This window comes from Canis lupus, chromosome 2 (assembly GCF_003254725.2).
Source record: "Canis lupus dingo isolate Sandy chromosome 2, ASM325472v2, whole genome shotgun sequence".
Taxonomy (NCBI): domain Eukaryota; kingdom Metazoa; phylum Chordata; class Mammalia; order Carnivora; family Canidae; genus Canis; species Canis lupus.
The window spans coordinates 33361597-33388462 of NC_064244.1; the positions used below are offsets into that span (position 1 = coordinate 33361597).

Here is a 26866-nt window from a genome sequence, read left to right on the forward strand (position 1 = left end):
TTTAAATATATATATTTAAATATTTATAGCTATAAATGTCCTAATATTGCTTTAGCTGCATCCTATACACTTTGGTATGCTATGTTTTCATTTTCATTCATCTCAAAGTATTCTCTAATTTTTCTTATGATTTCTTCTGTGACAATTTGTTCTTTAGGAATATATATTTATTATATATATGTATACATATGTATATATATGTACATGCATATATATATGCATATATATATATATGTTTTAAAGATTTTATTTACTTATTTGAGAAGGGGAGAGAGAGAGCATGAGCAGGGGAGAGCGGCAGAGGGAGAGGGAGAAGCAGACTCCTCACTGAGTAGAGAACTTGGGGCTTGATCCCAGGACCCTGAGATATGACCTGAGCTGAAGGCAGATGCTTAACTGATTGAGCCACCCAGGCATCCCTCTTTAGGAACATATATTGTTGGGACACCTACATGGCTCAGCGGTTGAGCGTCTGCCTTCAGGTCTTCAATTCAGGGCATGATCCTGGAGTCCTGTGATCGAGCCTGCTCCTCCCTCAGCCTGTGTCTCTGCTTCTCTCTCTGTGTCTCTCATGAATAAATAAATAAAATCTTTAAAAAAAAAAAGGAATAAATATTGTTTAATTTTCACATATTTGTGAATTTCCTAAATTTGTTTCTGTGGTCGATTTCAGAGACCATACACTGTATGATTTTAATCCTTTTAAATTTATTGACACTTGTTTTGTGGCCTAACATCTGATCTATCTTGGAGAATGATGAGACACCTGGGTGGCTCAGCAGTTGAGTGTCTGCCTTTGGCTCAGGGCATGATCCCGGGGTCCTGGGATCGAGTCCCTCATCAAGCTCCCTGCATGGAGCCTGCTTCTTCCTCTGCCTGTGTCTCTGCCTCTCTCTGTGTGTCACTCATAAATAAATAAAATCTTTAAAAGAGAGAGAGAGAGAGAGAATGTTTCACGTATATTTGAAAAGAATGTATATTCTCCTGTTGTTGGCTAGGATGTTGTATAGACGTCCATTATGTCTAGTTGCGTTTCCCTGCTTCTCCTTTCCAGCTGGAAAGTGACCTCAGATTATACCCTAACAGTACACTTCCACTAGTCTTGCCTCTGAATTGTGCTTCAATAATAAAAGTACTAATAGCCATCAATATATATATATAAAATATCTGCCAGGAACTCTACATTAAAATCACTCATGTCATTCTACCACAGACTCACCTTTGTACCCCAAGCAGCTGTTCCTCAGTGTAAGTGGCACTCCCCTCACCCTGCCGGGTTTGATTCCACTCATGCTCAGATTTTTTTTCCTTTTGTACTTTCATGCAGTTACAGCAGCCACATGGGTCATGACTTTCAGGTCTGTCTTCTGGGTATTTGTTTCTTCTAACTGCATCAATGTAAGCTGCAAAGCAATAGTGCCTCCATTAGGCCTCCATCTGGTCTGCAATCAACTTTGCTATCTGCCCTAGCTATCAAGGAGGACATAAGTATGAGGGCCAAACTACTGACATCATACAGATTTTTAAGCATCCATATAAAACTGAACGAACATCTTCCTTGAGAAAACAATGTAGTAAATAGAGAGGCAATCATGAAAAACATATAATGCTAGAAATATGAAGCACAATAATGTCCACCATAACGACAGTGGTCATTCAGCAAATAATTCTGGATCAGAGCCAGAAAAGGGGTTTAGAAGGCACGTCCTCAATACCTTGCCTTTCAAGAGGTGTCTACCTTTAGTGCAATGCAGGGGAAGTCTTTATTTTTCTGTGATCCATGGTCAGAAGTGACATTGCTCATAAAAAAATTTTTTGTTGTTGTTGCAGTGCCTCCCACCACTAAGATTTAAACTAGGGGTTGGTTCAGTTCTACAAGACACTTGGCTAGACAGATCATGGAAATGTATGGATAAGACCTATTTTGACCACAAAGGGGCTATAGTTTAAAGGGAGAAGATTCAATTTATCATAACACCTGGAGAATGTAAAGAAGGCCACAGCAATCCAGTCAAAGAAGATAGAGGACTCATGTCCCGTCTGAAGGATTCAGGAAACTCTTTAAAGACGTCTCTCTCCTGCCTAAAGTCCCTTAGCGACTACCCACTGCTCCTTGTCCAAATTTCTTATCACAGGCCCAGCCTACCTCTGCAGCCGCCTCCCTCACCGCAAACTCTTTTGCCGTCTAAGCTCTACACACACCAAACATCTTTCAGATCAGCAATGCTTTCTCTTTTCTCTTGTGCCTTTTCACATGCTGTTCCCTCTGCTTGCAACATTCTTCCTCTGTTAGCCTGACTAACTCCAAGGCATCCTTCATGTCATCATATGTAACACTTTCTTCCTGAGGCCTCTTCTGACAGTCAGGCTGGCTGTCAGTTTGCTTCCCAAACCTAAGACCTTGCTGTATAGCTCAGGACTTAGAGGCTCTGTTTCATAACTGTTTACCTGTTAAACTCCCTCAATGGACTGAGAGTTCTGTGGTCTCAGGGGCCCAAGTCTGTCAGATCCCTGCTGCACGATCAGCATAATGCAGGGTACATAACACGTATTGAATCAATACTCTTTGCTTGACTGCAGGATGGAAAAGGCCAGCCTATCGGTCCTGATGCGGGCTGCAGGAGCAGGACCAAGTGGAGACGGAGAGTCAGGCGGCCTAGTTGCGCGGAGCGGGGATAAGGGCCGGACAAGCAAGCTGTGGGAATCCACATCATCCTACTGACTTCCCAGCCACCCAGGCAGGCAGGGCCTGACCACCGCTGGCCCTAAACTGGGCACGGGCCGAGGAGGGATGGGGCGGGGCTGGAGGCCGGAGGCAAAAAAGTCATCACGGCTGACTCTGGGTTCCTGGCCGGTTCCTTAGATTGAGCCAGGTATCCTGATTTCCAGATTCTGACCTCTTCCATAGGCAGTCCCCCACCTAATACGGAACCCTACCTACTCAGGCTCAGCATCTCCTCATAGGCTTCCATCCTTCACCTCAGGCCGAGAATCTCAGCCCTTAGGAATCTCAAGGAGCCCCATCCTTCTCCCGAACTCTGCCCTGTCCCACCCTCCCGCAAGGACCTGGTACCTTCGGTCCAGCGCTCCCCGCTGCCCAGAGTCGCAGCCATATCGGTTCCCAATCAGCAGGTCTGCGGAGCCTCCCCGGAGCCCGAGGCTGAAAAGGGCAAGAAGCGCGGGGCATGCTGGTCATTGTAGTCCAACGCATAGGAGCTGCGGGACTTTGGACTACAACACCCGGCAGGCTCCGCGCGAGGGGCTGTGGGAGTTGTAGTTTTGTATGGGGCTCGACCTTGGGGCGAGGTCCGCGGAGGTTTCTTGCTGCTGGTTGACTGCTGGGTGACTGGGGCCCACACTTTTCCTCATCTGTAGACTAAGAATGGTGGCTTCGGCCTCGCCTAACACTAGGGGCATTCAGGGAGACGCGATGAGATCCTGCCTGGGAAAGGTTTTGCAAACTAGTCCAGAGGGTGACAGTGTGACTGTTTATCTCAAGGATGTCCTTTTAAAATATATGCTAATGCCTTGTTAATTTTCCCCATTCTCAATGGAGTTAAAAATAGACCTGCCCTACGACCCAGCAATTGCACTGTTGGGGATTTACCCCAAAGATACAGATGCAATGAAACGCCGGGACACCTACACCCCGATGTTTATAGCAGCAATGTCCACAATAGCCAAACTGTGGAAGGAGCCTCGGTGTCCATCGAAAGATGAATGGATAAAGAAGATGTGGTCCATGTATACAATGGAATATTACTCAGCCATTAGAAACGAGAAATACCCACCATTTGCTTCAACGTGGATGGAACTGGAGGGTATTATGCTGAGTGAAATAAGTCAATTGGAGAAGGACAAACATTATATGGTCTCATTCATTTGGGGAATATAAATAATAGTGAAAGGGAATAGAAGGGAAGGGAGAAGAAATGGGTAGGAAATATCAGAAAGGGAGACAGAACATGAAGACTCCTAACTCTGGGAAACGAACAAGGGGTGGTGGAAGGGGAGGAGGGTGGGGGTTGGGGGTGAATGGGTGGCGGGCACTGAGGGGGGCACTTGATGGGATGAGCACTGGGTGTTATTCTATATGTTGGCAAATTGAAAACCAATAAAAAATAAATTTATTATTAAAAAAATAAAATAAAATAAAATAAAATATATGCTAATACCCGTCCTGTGCTAAATGTGTGTTAGGTCCTGGAGGCTGAGAGATGGGTTTTGGGGTTTTCGAACTCAATCCTGAAATTTTAAGAACCAAGAAAATAGAAAAGTGAAGTAGATTTGTGTAGTCAGAGGACAGTCTGGGTATGTCCCTATTTGTCTAGCTGCTTTGGCACAAACATCATTAGAGGGATCTCTAGGATTCAGGGGTAGAGAAAGAAGAGAGGGACAGGCATTGGAGCCAGCATTAAAGTCCCTATCTTAAAAAAAATAAAATAAAGTCACTATCTTTGCTATTCCTTACCCTTCATCCATCCCATCATCCATCCCATCCTACTCCAGGGCACCTCTCAGACTTTTCTCTTCCATTCCACCCCACTCATTTCTGTGGCCCATTCCCTTGTTTTCTGAAGGTCCTACAAAAATTAGTAAAAGGGAAGTGAAATATTCCTGCATTTTCCCACTCAGGTCTGCATGGGGTCTAGCAAAGAATAAAAGATTTTCATAATGTTCTTACTGACTCATGCCTGAGGGTGAATTGGGATGGCCAAAGATCAGTTTCATAAGTGAAAAATGATCAATTCATCCCAAAATGAAAAATTACTTGGGATCTTACCGGAAAACCAAATCAGTATGCCAACAATGGTATCAAGAAGCAGTTACTTAGGCATTTGGGGCAGGACTGGGAGATGATCAGCCCAAGACACAAATTGAAATAGTAAAACCCTCCAGTTGTATGCAGTTCTATCCCTTCCCTGCAGTCAGTGGTGGTCGTAGGATATATGAGCACAGAAGGCTGGATCCTAAAGAAGTCACTGGTGTTCAATAGACAAGGGACCTGATCAGGGATATACATCAGGTGATTGAATATAAGAAGGCAGTTTATTCAGTTTGGGAAAAGTAGACAGACTGCTCTAAAATATGGACCAAGGAAGGTGGGGTATGCCTTAGAGTCTAGGGGCATAGGCTAAGGTCTAGAGGTACTCAGAGATGTCAGAGTACTATTGAAGTTAGAGGTATCTGGTTGAAAGTAGGGGCACTAGAGCACTGTGGAGAGTAATAGGATTGAGAAGGGATACTATGAATTCTGGAGCTACTTAGGAGTACAGTCCAAGTTCAAGAATGCTGAAAAGAATGGGGGAAGCTGCAGCCCTTTGGAAATGTCTGGTACCTCAACAACCTTTTCCATCATCCTCACTCCTCACTTTTTTTTTTTTAAGAAAGTTCTTTTTTTTAAAATTTTTATTTATTTATGATAGTCACACAGAGAGAGAGAGAGAGAGGCAGAGACATAGGCAGAGGGAGAAGCAGGCTCCATGCACCGGGAGCCTGACGTGGGATTCGATCCCGGGTCTCTAGGATCGCGCCCTGGGCCAAAGGCAGGCGCCAAACCGCTGCGCCACCCAGAGATCCCTCGTCACTTTTTTTTTTAGAAGACTCATTTACTCCTAGATCCGTAAAAAATGTCTCATCATGGTAACCTTCTTAGATATGCCAGCAAATATACCCTTTAGCTCATTTACACCTCAACACTACTAGATGAATGTTTCTATGACTGTATCACTAGGACTTACTTAGAACTCCAAACCTCAACATTTAGAACACTTCTGTGCCAGTTTTGGCTTGAGTATACCAACTACTCAACAAAGCAATTCCCACTATCAAATTCAGTCTCTGTGTTTGGTAAAAGAGGAAGCTTTGGGTTCAGAAGGTTCAGGATGGAGGTGCCTGGAGAAAGTAAGCAGGTGAGGAAGCATCTGGGAAGGAAATAAGGCAAGAGAACTTGGAATCTCTGAGATGGTTCGCAAGGAGAAGGAGGTAAGTGTAGAAAGAAGTTCAAAGAGGTGATAAAGGATGTCCACAAATCCAGAGGGAGACCGCTAAGCAGCGTCACATAATGTTTTCCAACAGATCTAATAGAGTTGATTAGTACTAGTCTAGCTTTAGGAAATTAAGCGCATGAACTAAGCCAAAAAGCCTGCAATGATCCTTCATCTGCTAAACCATTTTACTGAGAGCTTGCCTCAAATTTCTATCAGTTTTCTCTACTTACTTTTAGAAATATTTGTTGAACTGTAGTAAATTTTTGCTGGTGACACCGAGGTTTGCCTTGTGCTCTATATGATTGAGATGCTGCACCATCTACTCCTGGAAGAAAGATACTGAGTAAATGATCCCTCTGTCCCACTGGGCCTGTGTGCCTGAGCTGATTTGTTGGTTGCTCTCCCATAAGATGGGGGATGAAGCAAAAGAAGGATACTCTATAGGAACCACCCCACACCACCACCTGTTCCTGCGTTGGGGCCTGTGTTAGAATAGGGAAGAAGTTGTCTTGTAAATGGCCACCATCCTGTTGTCTAGACATCAAGGAAGAGATACAGTCTCAGGGAAGTTGCAAAAGCTGCTGAAGGCTACACTCAGATTTCCTACAAGAGGTGGGTTCTTGTATTTGCATAAATAGTAAGATCCTCTAGCAGAACTCCTTCTAATATAGTTTGCTAGAGAATTAAGTTAATCTATCCTTGACCCCTTCTCAAAGGATAGCTGTTTAACAATAGGAAAACCAACATGGCTAGTATAGAACTGCAATGCTGGTTTCTGGGTAAAATCCATTTAATCTCATATTAATACCAGTTCACACCCCTTTTCCCACATATAAATACCTTATGACTAACAGCTCATATTTGCAGGACATTGTCCAGAGTCAGGGGGAAGCTTATGGCCTTAGAATGGAGATATCAACTGAGTTATCTAGAGTGAACCTCATGTTCTTGACCTAATTAGTCCAGTATGATAAGCAGGTGAGCTAAGTACCCATGGCACCCAGAATAACAAGAACAATTCAGATAGAATCCAGTACTTCTAGACATTGTTATGTCACCTGAAGAGTTCTATCCCAATGATGGAATTTTTTTTTTTTTTTGTACTGGAACTGGCTAGGAAATCATGTGCTTTTTGCAGTGTGGCTTGAATAAACGTATCTGATTTGTTTTTTGTTTTTTTTTAATGCTATAGAATTTTAGTGGTACCTGGGTGGCTCAGTCTATTAAGCATCTGTCTTTGGCTTAAGTCACGATTCCAGGGTCCTGAGATCAAGCCCACATTGGGCTCCCTGCTCAGCTTGCTTCTCCCTCTCCCTCTGCCCTTCTCCCCTACTTGTGCTCTCTCACTCACTCAAATAAATAAATTCTTTTTAAAAATGCTATAGTAGGGGGATCCCTGGGTGGCGCAGCGGTTTGGCACCTGCCTTTGGCCCAGGGCACGATCCTGGAGATCCGGGATCGAATCCCATGTCGGGCTCCCGGTGCATGGAGCCTGCTTCTCCCTCTGCCTGTGTCTCTGCCTCTCTCTCTCATTGTGTGCCTATCATAAATAAATAAAAAAATTTTAAAAATGCTATAGTAGGTGTCTAGATGGTTTGGGCGGTTGGGCATCTGCCTTTGGCTAGGGTCATGATCTTGGGGTCCTGGGATCAAGCCCCATATTGGATTCCTTGCTTGGTGGGTAGCCTGCTTCTCCTTCTCCCTCTGTAGCTCCCTCTGCTTGTGCTAGTTCTCTCTCTCTCTCTCTCTCAAATGAATAAATAAAATCTTTAAAAAAAAACAAATAAATTTTAAAATGCTGTAATATTTTTTTAATGCTGTAGTATTGCTATTATAGGTTGGAAATAGACTCTGAGACTCTGAGATTTGCATGCTGAAAGTTTATTTGGTGAATGCTCCTGGGAACAAGAGCTGTGAGGAGTAAGGGAAGCAGGATTGGGGAAAGGGGAAATTGAGGCAAGAGGTCCAGGTCTTTATCCCATCCCCACCAGTCATCAACCAGCTACGAGCCCTCAGGAGACAATGCTCCTTTTTTTTTTCCTTCCTTCCTTCCTTCCTTCCTTCCTTCCTTCCTTCCTTCCTTCCTTCCTTCCTTTCTCTCTCTCTCTCTCTCTCTTAAACTTTAGCAGCCAACACTCCTAACAGCTGGGGAAACAGTGAGTTGACCTTGAAGTGGAATCTGAGTGGGGATATTTGACATTATCTGCTGCAATTGCCAACTAGTACTTTTACTTCCCAAGTTTTTATGGCCTCTGATGTGCTGGGCACCGTGTACCAAATAGAGCTACAGACATCTAATCACAACTAGATTTTAAGCCTTGTCCTAGAAGATTTTATTTTATTTTATTTTATTTATTTTTTTTTTTTTTTCCTAGAAGATTTTAGAATCCAGTAGGTTTCTTCAGTCCACTTGAATAGTTACAATGAAACGGAGAGGGTAAAGTTTTTTGTCCTAGGCTTTCTCTATCATATCACCTTGCAAAGTCTAAATCCAGAAGCAAATAGCATGTTGTCGCACATTGTTTTAGAATGGGTCATCTCCTTATAATCTGAACTGCCAGCTAGCAGGTATTTATAAAGTTAACCCCTCTGTGCAGACACACATAGATGACTCTTCCACCGAATTTTCCCCAACCAAGATTCACTTCCAAACCAGTGTCATAATGGAGATTTCTAAGAAAATTGGTAACTGCTTTCTTTTCCTCTTTCCCTTTAAAAGACTTTACAGTGTTTGTCCCCCTTTGTTCTATCTCTAGGACACAAAGATTATAGCTGTATGGGGTAAAGGGGGTGGGTTCTGCCTTATGAAATTACAGACCTACCCTTGTTCCAAACCTTCCCAGTGTTATTCTCACAGCTAGGACCAAAGTGAGGCATGTCAACCCTGGGGCAGAGAGAAGACATTTGCCTTCATATTACTCAGCCCTCACCGCTGGACTTCCCTAGTCAGCATGCATCGTGCCTCTCATGTTCTCACTCTTCAGGTTCAAAACTTCTTTACTGGTGAAGATTGGTTAGTGTTTACAGCTCCCTTTCTCTCTCTTCTCTTGAAGTGATTAGTCACTCAGGACCACATTCCTCCTTAAAAATCCAGGTGAACTGAGGCAGACCTGACAAAATGTTTAGTCTACCTCACAGGTTTCTCAGAGAGCTCCCTCAGAGGCAGAAACTTTGATCCATGCCTTGCCCAGGAAAGGAGACCCCACAGCTCCTAGAACACTGTTAACAAATATGCACAAGAGCACAGACCTTAAAAGAAATTAGACTGTCGGCCAGAAAATAATTTTAATGCAAAGTAGCAAGGGCCACTCCATTTTATCATTTCCTTGCTCTTGCTCTACAGACTCTTCCTTCCTGTGACTGTGAGCAGGTGAGAGGAACAGGCTGTGTTTCTCGAGTGGCTGCCCATATGGGAAGGAGTCTCTCATACTGGTAGCTTGCTCCTAGATCTGGGGTAATGCTAGTGTCCTTTAGATCTTGGAGTAAAAGTGAAATAATAAAATAATTTATATGTGGCTCGTGCATCTACTGATCCCATCGCCTTCCTCTTTATAGTCACAGGGCAGCTGCATCATCCTTGGATCCATGGGGACCCAACATTGCTTCTAAAGAACCTGCAAAATAAATACATCATGAAAAAGGGTGAACTTCTTAGCAGTAGTAGGCTAGAGAAGATGAGAGCAGAGCCTGGCTGGATCTTTGATAGTATCACCTTTCTGGTTAAGGGATTAGAATCTGAAGCTAAAAGGAGGAGAAGGTAGAAAGGAACCAGGAAAAAATGACCTTCTCTGTGGTGGGGCATCCTTTGCTGTTATTCATGTTGATATTCTTCATAGAGATCAGGGTGATGCTGTCTTTCTCTCCGTTGGCTGTGGAGCAGCTAGGGGAAGGATAGGAACATGGTTGAACAATGAAGAACAGGAGTCAATATAGTGGTTAAATAACTGTGGGGCAAAGTGTTGGAACCTCGAACTTTGTTTCTATTAAACCTGTAATTTGGCGATGGACTCTAATGAAATGGGAGTGTGCTTTGAAGCCCAAAAAACTTCTATTTAAATCTTAGTTTTACTATTTGCTACTTATGTGATCTTGCCCAAGTTACAACCTCTTCCAAATCTCATTTTTTTCAAATGTACAGAATGCAGTATTATCTGCCTGGAAGGATTGCTGTAAGGATTTGAGATAATATTATAAAATACCTGCCATAGTACCTGGCATATACAAGATGCTCCTTAACTAAGTGTTTTCTTATTTAATGGGGTATAATAGAGGGGGTCCTGGGTGGTTCATTTGATTAAGTGTCTGACTCTTGGTTTCAGCTCAGGTCACGATCTCAGGATTGTGGTATCAAGCCCTGCCTCAGGCTCTGCACTCAGAGGGGAGACTGCTTAGGTTTTCCTCTTTCTCTCTCCCTCCCCCAGCCCCTTTCTCTTTCTCTAAAATAAATCAATAAAATCTTTTTTTAAAAAGAGGGGCATATTAGCATCTGAATTCCTACACTTTTCAAGAGGGGGTTATAGAGGCTTAGCCCTCAGGCTGAAGAGTTCCATTCATCTCCTGTCACTTGATTGTTTACTGTTAGGGTCATCCCTGTCCCACCCATCCCTAACCCTGGCCTTGCTGGTGGCTGTCAAGATTCCATGCATGCTTATGCAAGCGTGTGCGCAGAAGGCAGGAAGTAGCAGTTCTTTGTTGGAGTAGGGGCTGAGAGGTCAGAGAGATGATTTCTCCCTTATGCCTCTGACAGTCTTACCTTTCAGATAACCCCGAACTCCCAGGTTTCTGGGGATCTGTAAAACATCCAAAGACACAGACTAGGGGGAGGGTCACATGCTATACCTCAGAAGACCAATCTGTTCCTCAAAGCCCACCCAAGTGGACTACCCTCCCATTTCATCAGTGGTGCTTATGAGCCATTCTTTTCCTGCACTCCAGGCTGGGTGTCAGTCCCAAAATCTAGCTCTTGGTCTCTTAGCAAAGAGGGACAATGTGGGACCCCAAGTGGAAGGGCATGTACCTTCAGACTCCTTGTTCTTCCGACACTTAAACCTTAGACTGACCACACTGACTAGGATGATCACCACAACCACTAGGATGACAATGAAGCTGATAACACCTGGACAGGGAGAATGGGGTAAAGGAGAGGCAAAGGAGGGGTCAGAGAGGGGCCAGAAGAGTCCAAATTCCCTTCCCAGCCAAGTGCCGTGTAGATAGACTCTGAGAGCAGAGTGAATTCCCCTTCTCCACTGGATGAATGAATTCTCAGCCTGCTACCCCTGGTGAGAGCGAGCTCCACAGCCCTGTCCCACCCTCCTATAAGAGCATGGAACCCGGCAGAGCCCAGAAGAGTTGACTGGAGGGCCAGTGGAAGCTCCTTCCTACCAGGGCCTTCTTCATCAACCAAGCCCTCCTACAACAAATAAATAGGTGAGATTTAAACTCGTGTTTCTGGAGCCAGAGTATAAGTTAGTTCAGGGGTGGGGTCTCCTGCCACTCTCCCCATCTTCTCCTCTCTCTTACCAAATGCAGCCACAGTGAGCACCGTCTCTGACGTGGGGCTGGGCAAAATGGTTGAGTCTTCTCTTATCCTCAGGCTCATGGTGGTTGATATGGGAGTAATATTTTGAGAAGTGTCTGAAGTGGAGTGGGGATGGGTACGTCAATGAAGGGACTGGCATAGCCCACCAGAGACATGGCTAGCTCCCTCCCACTTCCCCGGGTAAAGAACTACAGAAGGAGGGCACCTGGGTGGCTCAGTGGTTAAGCGTGAGCCTTTGACTCAGGTCGTGATCCCAGGGTCCTGGGATCGAGTCCCACATTGGGCTCCCCGCAGGGAGCCTGCTTCTCCCTCTGCCTATGTCTCTGCCTCTCTCTGTGTGTCTCTTTGCTGTTAAACAAAATCTTAAAAATCTGTTTGCTGAGAAAACAAAATCTTAAAAAGAAAAAAAAAAAAAAAAAGAACTGCAGAAGGAGCTAATGCCCTACAAAAAGGACTTCCTCCTTGCTATTCAGACCAGATCTCATTAGGACGGAGGTTGGAACTGGGTGATGTGGGATGAGGTGAATTGCATTGCTGATTGCTCATGTTATTAGCTCCAGGGGACTCCAAAAAGTTCAAAATGCTTCTCCTATTATTCTCTTCCCACCATCCCCTTGGGGCTCATTTATGCTCTAGAGATAGGGAGCCGGACTGGGCAAGGTAGAGCCATCTGTGTTTTGCCAAGGGTTGAAGTGGGAGGAAAAAAGCCCCTGGATGTTTATCCCTAGGCACTGATTTAATAAGCCAGGCTGCCAGTTAAGGGGCACCAGTTTCTAGCCCTCTTAAAATGTAGTATGATTACCCATCTCTTCCCTTCTTCAACTCTTTTTTTTTTCTTTTTTTTTAAGATTTTGTTTTTAAGTAATCTCAACACCCAACACAGGGCTTGAACTTGTAACCCTGAGATCAAAAGTCACAGCTCCACCGACTGAGTCAGCCAGGCACCCCCTCTTCCACTCATTGTACTGCAAGTTTGATTGCTATCCATTTCCTTATCTGTACCTGCACTGCCAAATAAGTCTTCGAGTCTAAAAAAAATCTCAGAGCCAAGGGGTAGGATAAGAGGAAGGGTCAGGGTGCTCTTCACTGAGAGTACAGGCAGGACATACCACTGCTCCTTGGGATAGCTGGACCTATGCCATGAAACAGCAGGGCTAGGATGGAAGTGGCCACTCCCTCCCAGCTCTCTCCCCACACTGGCACATGAAGGTCAGCCTGCCCCGAAAAGCATATAGTCCTGGCCAAACCCCTTCTGCCTCCCTTTCCATCATTTTGGGTTCTCCCTCTCCCTTCCCCCTCCGTGATTTTATCAGTCCCGAGTCTAGGCTTCTTTTACCTTCACTGTGACCAGGCCCAAGGCTGTGTCTCTACTTCCTACCAACCTTCTCTCATTCCCAAACCAGGCTGCCACTGATGTGGATCCTGGTCCCTGAGATGCCTCACTGTGGGACAGAATCTGGGCCTCCTGACGAGGTGGAGAAGGACCCCAACCACAAATGACCTAGTGTTCTTGATCCTCAGCCCCACATATTCACTAGGTTGTGCTGTGTCCTTCTGTGGCTGGGGCTGAGTCATGCCCACCAGGGACTGGGGTTGACCATCCATGGTGCTTGTGCTCAGTGTCCCGGGTTTAATGGTTACCGCGAGGACCTGTGAGGCCCTCTCTGGAGCTGCTGTGGATTAGGAAGCATGGGTGGGCCTGCTCAGGGCTTCAGCCAGTATGTACACGGGGGTTCTCTTTAGTCCAAAATCTTCCTTTTCTTTACTGCTTTCAATTCCAGAAGGAGCCATATTTTCTTTTCCCTTTGGGACCTTACCGATACAGTTACATCTGCCTAGAATATACGCGCTACCACCCTCCAACCCACAGTCTTCATCTGGTTAACTCTTGGGCCTCCACTTCCAAGGTCACTCACTCTAACATGTCTTCCCTGACTCCCAAGTCTGAAGTGGCCTGCATCAGTCTCTGCTCCTCCGGCACCTTCTCTTCATGCTTATCACATCCCTTCCCACCCTGCTTTGTAGTTGGCAATGTGAGGTCCCATTTACTGGTGTGTTTCCCTACTAGTCTATATTCTTCTGTAGGGCAGAAACTGTGCCTGCTTCCCACTGGGCCCTCCCCAGAGGGCATCTGGATCTGAGCAGCAGAGTACCTGGGGTCCCAGCACTGGCCGGAGAGCTTGAGCTTCTGGGCTCTGAGGAAGAGCTATTTCCTGTAAGGACAGAGGCAGGAAGAGGTAGAGGGGGGAAGGTTTGGTGATACCACACTCCCTCATCCAACTGAGAACCCTTGGGTTCCAAGCAGATCTGAAGGGCTAGGTGGGGGCAGGGACTGGCCACACTCACTCACCTGTATTGGAAGAAAGTGGTTCTGTGATCAGACTTGGTTTGCCAAAGGCTCCTGAAACAAATCATCTGAGGCTGAGGGTCACTGCTTTCTATTACTCTATCTCCTTCTCTTCTTCCCTTGTAACTAGAGTTTTCTAGTCTTTCTCCCTGCCACCCCCACCCTCAGCCATTCATCTTACTCCTCTTTGAAGGCGCGTGAGACGGGGTCAAGCTGAAATAGTCCTGAGAAGAGCTCAGCCTTCCATGTCCTGAGAGCTCAGGCCCCAGCCCTAATCACCTGAGATCTGGTCTTGCCTTTCCTAAGCTGCCAGGTCACCATACCAGAGTAGGCGCTATGTGTTTGCTCTTACCCTGAAACCGAGATGTCTGCATCGTCATGGGCTGGGAGTGGTGGCCTGCCAGAGAAAGCAGAACACTTTGACTAGCTTGGTGAGTCTCTTGTCCAGTGCAGAGCCCACAGAAGATCCTAGGCTCTCCAAACCTTCCATGTTGGAAGGCAGACACACTTGGCAGAGGGCTGAAGAATGTGGCTCTGGCTCACAGTGCTAGCTTCCTCTGAAACTAGCACTCAATAGTACCATCACCACCACCTCGTGGTTCAGTGTGCCAGAGTCCTTTCCTGACTCTTTAGTCCCATGTGTATTTTATACCAACCTGCCTTGAGGTCAGGGGAAGGTTATTTCAAACTAGTGATTTGTCCAAGGACAGAGGGCCAGTAACCTGCGACGTCTAGATAAGGACCTTGGACTCCAGGTTCTTGCTATCCTACCACTGAGCCCTTCATTTTCCCCTGTGAATATTGTCATCTTGGTTCTGCCCCAAGGGAAGAGGATGGAAAGATGTGGTGAATAAAATGAGGTTATGGATTGGGGTAGGTATCTGAGCTGTCTCTCTGCCCCCCTCCAGCTGGAAGTACGGGTGCACACAGCAAGTAAGTTCTGAGGAACATGTAGGAGCCAGGGCAGCTCTAGAACAAGCAGCCAATCTTATTTTCATAGGCAGAGGCTGCTTCCGAAATGGCCGTGGTTGGCCAAACCCAGGGAGGAGCCAGTTACGGGGAGGCCCCTATCAGAAGCCCTCAGTGGCTTTTTTGTACATCCACGTATGTGCATGTGGGTCTCTGTGCAGATGTGTATGTGTGCTTGTGTGCCTGTATGTGAGGCCCCTGTGTGTGTGGGACCTGAAAGGTCAGGTTGTGTTTGCTCATTTTCCACAATGAAATCATTCTTGAAACCTGTGAACAATGTGAAAGGAAAACAACGTGGGGAAGTGGAGCCGCCCAGCTGGGTTCCCGTCCCTCTGCCACTGCTGAGACTGTAGCCTCTGGCCTGGCGCTTGGACTCCCAGGCTCCCATCAACACGGAGGTCCCAAGCCTGGGCAAGGGTGAGCAGAGGTGGCTGGGGCCAGGGCCCTCCCAGCCTGTGGTAGCCTGGCGGCCTGTTTATTTTCCTTAACTACTGCCTTCCTCCATGGGGATATCACTTGGATGGGGTAGAATTAACGGTTTCCAAACCCAAGCTCGCCTAAACCCTGGCTGTGTTTTTCCAAGTCACCCTGTCTCTGGTAGCCCCACCCTCTCACTGGGTGGGGCATCAGAGGGGTATTAAAACTAGTAGGGACCCAAGGCTAGAGAGCAATCTGCCCAGCTGAAAATGACCCTGAAAGAACATTTCAAGGCACATCCTGACAACACCTCTCAGTAATTGATGAAGCACGTCTTAGGTACCGTCTGAGCTCTATCAGGTTGTCACATTAGCTCTTCATGGATGAACACAATGCACTGCTTTCTGGCAGGTGTGGAAACAAAACCAGTGTTTTAGAAAGAGTTCCAAAGCCACAGGCTCTAAGCTCCAGTACCCTGTTCTCTGTCTTCTGGCCCTATCCCCCTACCAGAAATTTCTGTTAGCAGTAGATTCTTCTGTGAGTAGATGAGGGACTTTGGGAACATCTGTTTCTGCAAGCCAGGGTTCTTCTGACCCCTGGGCCTGTAGACACCCCAAGAACCCTGGCCACATGAGATTTCTGATTTTCCTGTCTCCTCTCCCTAATCCCTACCTGCTTCATTACCTTCCAGCCTCTCCCTTCTTCCTCTCTACCACCTCTGTCCCTTATTTTCCTCAGCAGCAGAATTTAGTAGTTTAAAAATCACAGTTTTTGGAGTCTGACAGGTATGAGTTCAAGTCCTGACTCTACCACTTACATTCTGACTTGGGCCTTAGTTTTTCCTCTTCTTTAAAACACAAATGACTTACATACCTCATAAGTGGTTGCGAGGATAAGAAAATTCGTATAAAGCACTTAACTCAGTGCCTGACAGTCCATGCTCAATAAATGCTAGACATCCTCCAAGTCTCTGTGTATCCAAGTCAAGTCACCTTGTAGGCCTGAATCACCTCAAAAAGGGTTCCTCAAGGGAGACAGTAAGCGTGCTGAGATATCAGGATGAGAGATGAGGAAACTCAAAGGGTAACCGTGGCTTATGTAGAGTTTATACAGGGCACCATGAGCCCTGCCACTTGCCTGGGACAGTGCCCCCTCATGAGGCTCCCCTTTAATGTCCTTCTCTGCCACTTCTGAGGTTTCTACCACAGCCTAGTCCCCGAGCCCCGGATCAAACCTGTGACTCTGTCCTCCGGGGGTGGGGTAGGGATGGGAATGGGGTGAGCAATCAGAGTTTTACTCCCAGCCCATGGGCTTCTAGAGAAAGTCTGACCTCTCCAAGGGACGGAGTATTAGAACTCAGGCTTTCTACCCCCACCAAGGGAGGGCCTTCCTCTGTCCGCATCCAAGCACTTGGTATGAGCAGGCTCCTAAGTCTCCAACAGAGGACTGCTGGAGAGTGACATGGGAGTAGGGAAGGGATGAGCAAACGGAAGTTGCTGCCCTGTGAGTCAGAATCTCCTGGATTTCTCATGGTTCCCAGCAACCGCTCCCTAATTAGAGGACTCCTGAGCTGCTTCACCCTTCCTTGGCTCCCAGAATCTGGTCTCAGAGGGGCTGTTTCCAGGCATCTCCTCTGGATGCCTTCTCATCCAGCCCCTCAGGTGAGGATGCTGTATACATCCTCTCTGGTAGATAGTTCTTTGTACCTAACCTGAGTCTCTCTTGCTGTGATTTGAGCTTCAAGTCAACATTTGGAATTCCCAGGTTGTTACTCCTCGTATGAAAGAAGAGTCAGGATCATCTGTAAAGCCCAAGGAGCAGACAATTTTGTGCCAGAACACCCTGGAAGGAGCTCTCTGGCCTCAGTCTCACACCAAGATGGTGGCTTCCCGCATTTCAGGAGGTCAGACTGTGGAGGCCCCAGTTCACCCTGGAAATGTTCCCACAAAAGGGTTTAGCCACGTCTCAACTTCACCTTCGCTCAGTAATGGCCACCCTTCCCCCCACACCATTTCAGCTGGTTCTCTTCATCAGAAGGCTCTGGAATTTCCCTTGGGCACAGGCCTGGATGAAGAGCATGTGCCTCCCACTCTGTGAAGGAGGGACAGGCGCCCAGGACCGCCAGTGGCGGGAGAGGAAGTGCTGGGGCAGGGTGGCAAGTGCCTCTTACCTTGGAGCAGGAGGAAGCCAAGGATCGCCCCGCACAGCCGCGCCGCTCTGACGGTGCCCATGTCAGCTGGGTCTGTGGCGGGCAGGCAGCAGCTCCGCGGTGGCTCTGTCCATAGTGGAGAAGAGAGAGGGAGTGCTGGGGCGGGGTGTGGGGTGGGGGCTCGCTCTCCAGGAGCTTCCTGTCAAAGAATAGAAGGAAACAGATTGGGCCTGGCTCTAGGGGCCCTGCTCAGCCAGCAGCCCAGATGAGGATGTAAAGCTGGAGCAGTGTGACTGTGCCTGGGGCTCTGCCCTGCCTGGCTAGCGCCACAGTGGGGTCCTCCAGGGCCTTTCCACAAAGACCAGTGATGGCAACGGGGTCCGTGCCCCCCTCTCTGCCCCTCTGAGGGGTCCATCAGCTTCCTCCGCACACTGTTTGGAGGCTTTTGGAAATTTACCTGAAGTCGAACTCCAATCTCTCCCCATACTATTTCAGACCAGGTCCTCGTCTCCCAAGATGAACTCTGAAGCTCAGCCCACCAGCCATCCATGCTCTGTAGACTCTGCTTCACGTTCCTCTCCACTCCCAGGGTCCCAATGCAGATGGGACTTCCAGCATTTTTCGGGGAGGCCTTACAAACGTTGTTTTTGTTTGCTTGTTTTTAAGTAATCTCTACAACCACATGGGTCCGGCTCGAATTTACAAGCTTGAGATCAAGAGTCACAAGCTCCACTGACAGAGCCCACCAGACACCCCTATTGTTATTCTTAACAATTCTTAATGTTAGCAGGGCCATATTCCCTCCCAAGGCTCTAGAGGACAATCTGTTCCTTGTTCTTTCCAGCTTCCAGTGTCTGTTGGACATTCCTTGGCTTGTGGCCACATCACTTCAATCTTTGCCTCTATCTGCACATCACCTTCTCCTCTGTGTGTCTCTTACAAGGACACTTGTCATTGAATCTAGTGACCATCTGGATAATCCAGGATGACCTCCTTGTCCCTAAATCCTTAGCTTAGTTACATCTGAGAAAACTGGTTTTCCACATCAGGTTAATATTCACAGGTTCTGGGGACTAAGATACGGACATACTTTTGTGGGGGCCACCGTTCAGCCACTATGGCTAGCTTTCCCCACTTTAAAGTTCCTCTTTTCACCTTTATAATTAAGTACTTATTTGCAAATAAGTACTTCGAATTCTGTAAATATTACACATTACAATAATTTATTATTTTGATGCACAGATTGTCCCCATTTTGGTCACTGGGAGTCCCTTTGAGCTGGCTTTTGTGTCCTGTTGACATGGCTCCATCATTCTTTGAGGATTTTCTTACTTTCTGGAGTAACAAGATGTTCCATGTTCATCCCATGCCAACTTTGAGATTGGCTGTTTCTCCAAAGGAGCCCCAGTTCCTTTTAGTGGCAAATGGCATTGAGAAATGGAGATCCAGGCAGTGGGGGTGCTCATTGCTACTATGACGTAGCTTCTCTAAGGCCCTTTCCTCTCTTTTTAAATTTTATTTTATGTATTTTATTTTTAAAAGATTTTATTTTATTTTTATTTTATTTTTAAAAGATTTTATTTATTTATTTGACAGAGAGAGAGAGAGCACAAAAAGAGGACTGGCGGGCAGAGAGAGGAGAAGCAGATCCCTCGAGGAGCAGGGAGCCAGATGTGGCACTTGATCCCAGGACCCTGGAATCATGACCTGAGCAGAAGGCAGATGCTAAACTGACTGAGCCACCCAGGTGCCCCTCTGTCCTTCTCTCTCTTTTTTAAAGATTTTATTTATTTATTCCTGAGAGACACAGAGAGAGAGAGAGAGAGAGAGAGAGGCAGAGACACAGGCAGAGGGACAAACAGGCTCCATGCAGGGAGCCCGATGAGGGACTGGAACCCAGGACCCCAGGATCACGCCCTGGGCTGAAGGCGGTGCTAAACCGCTGAGCCACCTGGGCTGCCCAATAAAATTTATTTTTTTTAAGATTTTTTTTTTGAAATTTATTTATTCACGAGAGACACACAGAGAGAGAGAGAGGCAGAGACACAGGCAGAGGGAGAAGCAGGATTCCTTCAGGGAGCCCAATGTGGTACTGATCCCAGGACCCTGGGATCACGACCTGACCCGAAGGCAAATGCTCAACTGCTGAACCACCCAGGTGTCCCTATTTATTTTAGAAAGAGAATGCATATGGTGGGGTGAAGTGGGGGAGGAGAGAGACAAGCTGACTCCACACTGGGAGCTTCATCCCAGGATTCTGAGTTCATGAACTGAGCCAAAACCAAAAGTCAGACGCTCAACCCACTGTGCCACCTAGGCGCTCCTCATGGTGATCATTTTTAACGGCAACGTTTTTACTGTTCTGTGGTCTATTTAACCACTACCCACCCACCTTGGGAATTGGAAAAGAGAAATGACCCCAGTGCACAGAACTGAGTCAGGGCCCTCCATCCCGGAAGGCTGAATGTGGGGAGGACCCCAGAGTCTGTCTTTTCATCTGTGGTTCCCACGCCTAAACATTGAAAGCCAGGACTTCTCCTCTGAAATAAGAGTAGATTTTTTTTAAGTTTTTATTTATTTATTCATGAGAGACAGAGAGAGAGAGAGAGAGAGAGAGAGGCAGAGACACAGGCAGAGGGAGAAGCAGCCTCCATGCAGGGAGCACAACGTGGGACTCGATCCTGGGACTTCAGGATCAGGCCCTGAGCTGAAGGTGGCGCTAAACCACTGAGCCACCAGGCTGCCCAAGAGCAGATTTTTTATCATTTTAGAACCTGAACGCCTCCAAGAGGCTCCATTACAACAAAAAGCCAAAAAGAGACTGAGAGGATAAGTCACTGAACATTTGTCATGGCTCAGAAGTGCCATCCCCACAGGTGAAGGTTATGGCTTACAAACCTAAGGACCCGGTTGGGGTGGAGGGATTCTTTCAGTTTCCAGTTTGATTCAGCAACCTTTGTCCAGCACCTGCTGTGTGGTACCAAGCCCCATGATAGACTCTGGAACACAGACAGGAGTGCTTTGATGGGGTTCTGAGGCTAGGAAGAAAAATGAGCACTCACCCACCTGTATATAAGACAAAGTGTGGCAAATGTCAGGAACGAGGTAAAAAACATCCTGATATAGCGTTTAAGCAAAAGAGAGCAAGCTACCTCAGTCTAGTGGGCTGAAGAATATATTCCTGGCACAGGTGACACTTGAACTAAGCCATAAAAGATGGTTAAGGTTTAGATGGTGGGAATAAGGGAAGGGCAGCTCAGAAGAGTGAGCATAGAGATGGAAAAGTAAAGGAAGGCTGGAATAATAGTCTAGTCCCCAAAGTTCCACCCACTTATCCTTTCTGAGGCCTTTTAGGAGATAGATCCAAGATTTATGAGGGAGGGAAAGGGGAGATTGCCATCAGCAGGAGCAGGAATTGGGCTTTTGGACTCAGGGACTGGAGCTTCAGTGGTGGTGCTTATGAGAACAATGGGACATGTGTCTTTAGGGGCAGGAACCAAACAGCAGTGACTAAAGCTTTTCACTGTGGCAGAACCCATATTCCTTCTGGCTGAAGTCTAAGTAAACCAATGTGGGACGTCCAGAGCCTTGGGTATCATTGACAGGTAGGGGATCAGCCTCCTAGCTGGATTCAAGACCAGCCAGCCTACAAGGCCAGGTCAGCAGCCCAGTAACCTGGGCTTAAGTGAGCTTGGAGATCTGAGTGAAGTCCCTGAACGTCAGAGTGTGGAGCAGCTTGGCTGATGGACAAGGAATCAAAGGGCTACATGTTGCCTCCTGAGATCAAGCTACTGGATGAGTGAAGTTCCCAGAGGTCTCCTGGTCTCTAGACTGTAATGGAGGGTGGTACACGCAGAGCAAGGGACAAAATGAGGGATGGCTGGTTGCATGGAGTTAGTTGAGACCAAAAATTATAAATTTATAAAATTTATAAAACCAAAAACTATCCTTTATGAACTCTCCAGTTAGAGGAGAAACTGCTGGGTGCTTTTTTTTTTTTTAAGGTTGTAATTATTTATTCATGAGACAGAGAGAGAGAGAGAGAGAGAGAGAGAGAGAGAGGCAGAGACACAGGCAGAGGGAGAAGCAGGCTCCCTATGGGAGCCTGATGCAGGACTTGATCCTAGGATCCCAGGATCAGGACCTAGCCAAAGGCAAACGCTCAGCCACTGAGCCACCCAGGTGCCCCTGGTGAGAGCTTTTTAAAAATATTTTATTTTTAAGTAATCTCTACACCCAACATGGGGCTCAAACTTACAACCCTGAGATCAAGAGCCACATGCTGTATTGATAGAACCAGCTAGGTGCTCCTGGTGGGCACTTTTTGTGACTTTAACACATTGAAGCACACACATTCTCAAATGAAGCTACCTTCAGACAAATGCAAAGAGACATATAAAATTAATATTTATAATAACCAAAGAGGAAAAAATCCAAAGAGAAAAAAATATACCTTGCATGGGAATGATAAATGTCATATTCAACAAAATGGTTAGAAGGAGGGGAGAGGTCAAAAAATGGGGCTCCTATTTTATTTGTAATATTTCATTTCCTAAAATTTTTGAAATAGGGCACCTGGGTGGCTCAGCCAGTTAAGCATCTGCCTTCAACTCAGGTCATGATCCCAGAGTCCTGGGATGGAGCAGGGAGCCTGCTTCTCCCTCTCCCTCTGCCTGCCACTCTCCCTGCTTGCATGCACTCTGTCAAGTAAATAAATAAAATCTTAAAAAAAAAAATTTTTTTTAAATAAGTGTGACAAACTATTAAGATGGACAGAGCTGGTGGCTGGGCCAAACAGATTTAGTATATTATAGTCTACACTTCCAGTGTGTTTGAGAAACTGCACTAATAAAAAACCAGTAACTTCAGGAAATCAGTTGGGGTGAGGAGTCATCATGTCATGGTAGAGAGTGGGGCGGGGTGAGATGGCTCACAAGGTGTGTAGGACCTGCTGGAGGAGGAGTAGGCAGGCAGACTCAGGCTTCTGAAGCTAGCAGGAAGCATAACAGGAGGTGCCATATCAAGGTCCAAACACATTTAAGGGAGAGCTAGGCCCAGGGGAGTCCCAGTACTCACGGAAGTGAAAGCGCGGGGAGAGACATTGAGTGTGTGTGCAGAGGGTGTGTGCCTGGTAAAGCCCCATAGACGTGGCAGCTCCCGGTAGGGCCCATGCTGGGGCAGCAGGCTCTTCTTCACTGGCTGGCCACCTGTCCCCCGGGGAGCCTTGCACCAGGCAGAGGATGCACCAGGTAGACTCTTGGCTCACCCCCCTCCTGATAGGCTGTCTGACTCTGCAGGGACCCCCAAGCCTTTCACCAGCCTGAGCTTCCCTTTTTCCCCTGCTCATCCGGAGCTGCTTCCCCACCCCTGCCCCAGGAGCTCTGTGACCTGGGCCCCAGAGAGCCTTAGACTTTTAACTGGGGGTGGCTATTGGGCTTTCTACATGCAAAGGGACAGTGGGGTTGGGACGGGGTAGACAGTGTGACTGAGAAAACTAAAGGGAGAGTATTCTGGATAGCCTTCCTTGGACCCTAGTTGTTTTCTTTTGGGGAGGACCAGGCTGATGGCTCCAGGTTAGGGGAGAGGTTCCACCCGCAGTGGTCCAGCTGGGGAAGGGAAGGCTAGAGAGAAAAGCTTTCTTGAGCCTGTGGTGACCTCCTCAGCCAGCTCTGGCATTTACACTTTGGAGGTTTGCTACCTTCATTGGCAATCCATCCCACCCCTACTCAACAGTTAGCAGACTGGAGACAGACAGACGTTACCCCCAGCTTCTGGCTGGGACCCCAAAAGAGGCAGAGACTGGCATGGGTTTTCCTCAATCCAGCCAGGAATCAGCACTGGGCACCCCCTTTCCTCCAGGTCCAGATCCTGGGACCCCGAAAAAGATCATATCTTTTGGGATGAGGTATCCCTTTGTTTCACCCCAAGCTTTGCGAGTTCCTGCCCCATTTTTCTTTCTCCCTCCCCCAGGGTACCACCCCTCCACCTTCTGTGGAGTTGAGGGTGGTGGGAACCTCAGATGCTCCACACAATGATTCCCTTTCCCCAGGACTTGAAAAAACAGCGGCTCACTGCCCACTGGCCAAGACGCGGGACAGCAGCCCCTAGTGTGCTCAGATTCCTGACCTAGGATATATTCTCTATTTAGGAATTTTACTGGAGGTCTGGGAAGACAGAGCAGGGGGAGGGGACAGGCTTGGGGCGAGGGGAGTCTATATGCCAGACTGGAAGGAAGCCTTTCTCCGTTGCTTTCTGAATGACTTTGTTTCCTTTGCTTCTTTTTTCTCTGTCTCTCTGTACCTATTTCACTCCTGGCTCTTTCTTTTCTTTTTAAATTTTATTTATTTATTCATAAGAGACACACAGAGAGAGGCAGAGACACCGGCAGAGGGAGAAGGAGGCTCCCTGCAGGGAGCCCAATGCATGACTTGATCCCAGGACCCCAGGATCATGCCCTGAGCCGAAGGCAGATAGATGTTCAACCTCTGAGCCACTCAGGCGTCCCTCCTGGCTCTTTCTTTATCTCTCTCTTTTTCTTTCTATTCTTGGCTTTGTTTTTGTTTTTCTTTAAAATTTTATTTATTTATTTATTTATTTATTTATTTATTTATTTATTTATTTGAAAGAGAGATAGCAAGAGAGAGCAGGAGAAGGGGGGAGGTGGAAGGGGAGTCAGGCTCCCTGCTGAGCCGTCCTTCTCCATCTCAGAACAGGACCACAACCTCAGCTGAAGGCAGACACTCAACCAACTCAGCCACCCAGGTGCCCCTTGGCTTTGTCTTTTTCTCCATCTCTCTGTATCCCCCACCGGCCCCCAACCATGTCTGTCTTTTTCTTTTATTCTTTCTTCCTACATGCAGGTATTGGGGGGGGGGGGTAATGGGTTTTTTGCTATGTTTGTGTTAATCTGTATGTTTCTCTGTCTCTCCATCTCTTCGCTCTGTCTCTCTCTCTTTTTTGTCTATGTTTCTCTCTCTCTCAGTTCCCTTTGGGCATCTGTCTCCATCTTGCTCTTTTTCTATGTGTACATAACAGACCACGTACATTCTATGTCACCCTCTCTCTCTCTGCCACTCTCTTACCAGGCTGGCCACCATCCCTGGTCTTCTCCAGCTGTGAACAGCTCAGCAGGGCAGGAGCCACAGAAGCAACTCCCAGAGGTGCTTGGTGGGGCCTGGGGACCACCTCTAGGGGACGGGCTGCCCCTGCTCACCATCATTGTTGCTGCCTTTGTCCTGCTGGCAGTCTGTATTGTGGTGGCTGTCCACTTTGGGCCAAGACTACATCAGGGCCATGCCACTCTCCCTACAGAGCCACAAGCCCCAAAGCCGGAGGACGGCATCTACCTCATCCACTGGCGAATACTGGGTCCCCAAGACAATCATGAAGATGCCCAGCAGGAACCTCCTGCCTCTGGCTCCTGCCTTGTGCCAGATGGACCTAGGCTCAGCGTGGATGAAGTCACTTATCTGTAGGAGGGAGACTTTGAAAAGTTGGACTGACCTGTCTCAGAACAAGAAAACAGACAGAGAATTAGGGCAAAAGCAAATTAGGATCTGGACATCAGAGCTTTGGAAGCTCACACATGGACTCAGCTGGAGCTGCTCTCTCTGCAGAGTATTTATAGAGAAAGCCCTGATGTGGACAGGAGAAATAAAAGAAGTGTGAAGGCTTTGCCTGGAAACATGCTACTGTGAGCATTCCCAGTGCCCAAAGCTGCCCTAACAAAGCTACTCCCTCCTTTTTAGGGACCATCAGATCCCTGACCCTCCTTTACCAAGTCCTTACCTCCTCCTCTTCTCACCCCTAATCTCCTTTGCTTTTGTTGTCAACATGAGTCCAGCTTGCAAGATCCCACCACCCACCCCACCCCTGTGCGTGGATGTCAGTATCCTTGTAGACGTCCTACCCCCAAAGCCCCCAGGTCCTGTGAGGGAGAGCCAAAGCAAAGAACCCAGGGGTCTGCCTTCTCCACTACTCAGGGAGAGAAGGAAAATCTGTTGCCTTTCACCGATTGAAAGACATCCCTTTGACTATTGGGGTCTATGCCTCATCAGCAACTTCCAAGACCCAAGCACCAATCATAATCATAATCATATCTAAATTGCTTTTGAATGCCTCCTTCTATGTTGAGGAAAGACTTTGTCTTGCCTTCCCCAGATGAAATGGGGGGAATTTGGAGGCTTTCATTCCCAGAAGTTATTACACCACCACCCCCCATTTCGGTGTATATGCGCTGGTTGGAACTATCCTAAAAATTATCCCATGACATTTCCCAAATCCAGAGCCTCCTAACTGGTGGGAAAACGTGAAAGGAAAAGAAGCTCCAAGAAGCTTGTCTAAGGGAAGGAAAGAGTAAGGAGAAGGTTTACCGGGGTGGGGGGGGCATGGAGGTTGGTAAGATGCAGGAAGGCAGAGCTGAGCCTCCCGGTGGCTCTCTGGAAAGGCACCCTTTCCCTGACACCTGATGTGTAGTCAAGAATGTGCAGACTGGCATTTCTGGAGGGATCTCTGGGTTCTTCACCCTGGGGAGCACCTGAGAACAATAGATGCACCCTGGTACTGCCCTTGGTGACACCCTGGCACAGTCAGGAAGGCAAGGATAACAGACCATGAAGAGGAACACAGGTGGAGATTGTAATGTATACGCAGGACTGGCCTGCCTGCTCTGGGACTGGTGAGAGGCAACTGTAATGTTAATGGCTACTCCTTCTTGTGGTCCAGCTCTATGCTGGGTACCCCACTCATCTGTGAACCTGTGAATATTATAGTGTTTGCTCCTCGTCACAGTCTTTGGGGGAGTCTTTGACCATAACATGGTCACTGTTATTACCATGTTACACTGGAGGATATTGGGATACACAGGTGGACACAAGTACTGAGTGGTGAAGTTAGGAGAATGAACCTGAGCTGTCAGGCTCCACAGCCTAAGCACCAAGTTGGGGGCTAGATGGGTGGGGGATGATCATTTTGGAAAGGCTTTTGATTCTGCCCTGGTTTCTAGGTACAGGAATGATTGATGTAATGTGAGAGGAGCCTCAGGCCTTCGGGGCAGAATGGCTGGGACAGCTGTGAAGATGAGGAGACTGTGTCCCCCTTTCCTCCTTAGGCTCCGTCATCCTTGGAGGCAGTTGGTTCTTTCCAGCAAATGTGTGTCTGTCTGTTGAGCCTTTCTCCACAGTAATGCTGTATCCAGAAATTCATATTGAGCATTTGTGATCAAAGCTGAAGTGAGGGGCACCTGGCTGGCTCAGTCAGTACAGCATAACTTTTGATCTTGGGGTTGTGAGTTCAAGCCACATGTTGGGTGTAGAGATTACTTTAAAAAATTAAAACAAAACAAAAACCAAAAACCAAAAAAAAAAAAAAAAATCAGAGATGGGGGGCAGGGAACAAGTCCTGGGTAGAACAGGTGGAACTGGTAGAAATGGGCTACCTGCCCTCCCAGATACAGG

The 26866-nt window shown here is 47.2% G+C and overlaps 3 protein-coding genes and 1 pseudogene across 15 annotated transcripts in view; 2 read left to right on the forward strand and 2 right to left on the reverse strand.

Moving 5' to 3' along the window:
• DNAJC18 (DnaJ heat shock protein family (Hsp40) member C18) overlaps positions 1 to 6999 on the reverse strand; it is a 32138-nt gene extending 25139 nt beyond the window's left edge. For 3 of the 8 annotated variants that reach the window (XM_025445408.3, XM_049101516.1, XM_049101522.1), the window contains exons 1-4: positions 6831 to 6997; positions 6221 to 6315; positions 3074 to 3160; positions 1220 to 1403 (exon numbers count right to left, since the gene is read on the reverse strand). In XM_025445408.3, coding sequence (XP_025301193.1) covers positions 1220 to 1403; positions 3074 to 3113 — 224 coding nt within the window. In that variant the 5' untranslated portion in view covers positions 3114 to 3160; positions 6221 to 6315; positions 6831 to 6997. Of the gene's footprint in view, positions 1 to 1219; positions 1404 to 3073; positions 3161 to 6220; positions 6316 to 6830 lie in introns of all 8 variants that reach the window. The other 5 variants (XR_003136100.3, XM_025445410.3, XM_049101497.1 and 2 more) reach the window with 3 other exon arrangements.
• The window catches only part of LOC112658885 (60S ribosomal protein L17-like), a 384311-nt pseudogene that overhangs the window by 315046 nt on the left and 42399 nt on the right, over positions 1 to 26866 (forward strand).
• Positions 5599 to 25095, forward strand: SMIM33 (small integral membrane protein 33). Of its 2 annotated transcripts, none has more exons than XM_025445421.3 (2): positions 5599 to 5985; positions 24497 to 25095. In XM_025445421.3, exons 1-2 carry the CDS (start codon positions 5965 to 5967, stop codon positions 24884 to 24886), a joined length of 411 nt encoding a protein of 136 aa, XP_025301206.1. In that variant the 5' UTR covers positions 5599 to 5964; the 3' UTR covers positions 24887 to 25095. The 2 variants fall into 2 exon arrangements, with proteins under 2 accessions (XP_025301206.1, XP_035569706.1); XM_035713813.2 differs by lacking the exon at positions 5599 to 5985 and adding an exon at positions 22533 to 22660.
• On the reverse strand, positions 9262 to 17596 carry ECSCR (endothelial cell surface expressed chemotaxis and apoptosis regulator). Of its 5 annotated transcripts, XM_025445416.3 has the most exons (9): positions 17433 to 17590; positions 14229 to 14273; positions 13880 to 13930; positions 13683 to 13742; positions 11511 to 11624; positions 11008 to 11106; positions 10744 to 10780; positions 9774 to 9870; positions 9262 to 9604 (listed from the first exon to the last, which is right to left on the reverse strand). In XM_025445416.3, exons 1-9 carry the CDS (start codon positions 17491 to 17493, stop codon positions 9596 to 9598), a joined length of 573 nt encoding a protein of 190 aa, XP_025301201.3. In that variant the 5' UTR covers positions 17494 to 17590; the 3' UTR covers positions 9262 to 9595. The 5 variants fall into 5 exon arrangements, with proteins under 5 accessions (XP_025301201.3, XP_025301202.3, XP_048957545.1 ...); XM_025445417.3 differs by lacking the exon at positions 14229 to 14273 and having other exon boundaries at positions 17433 to 17596; XM_049101588.1 differs by lacking the exon at positions 13880 to 13930.

Coding starts and splice junctions, on each gene's coding strand:
- SMIM33 (XM_025445421.3), top strand. CDS start 5,965: ATGGTTCGCAAGGAGAAGGAG. Junction 5,986..24,496: donor TGGTTCGCAAGGAGAAGGAG/GTAAGTGTAGAA, acceptor CTCTCTTACCAG/GCTGGCCACCATCCCTGGTC.
- ECSCR (XM_025445416.3), bottom strand. CDS start 17,493: ATGGGCACCGTCAGAGCGGCGCGGCTGTGCGGGGCGATCCTTGGCTTC. Junction 13,931..14,228: donor GCAGACATCTCGGTTTCAGG/GTAAGAGCAAAC, acceptor GATTTGTTTCAG/GAGCCTTTGGCAAACCAAGT. Junction 11,107..11,510: donor GCTCACTGTGGCTGCATTTG/GTAAGAGAGAGG, acceptor CTCCCTGTCCAG/GTGTTATCAGCTTCATTGTC.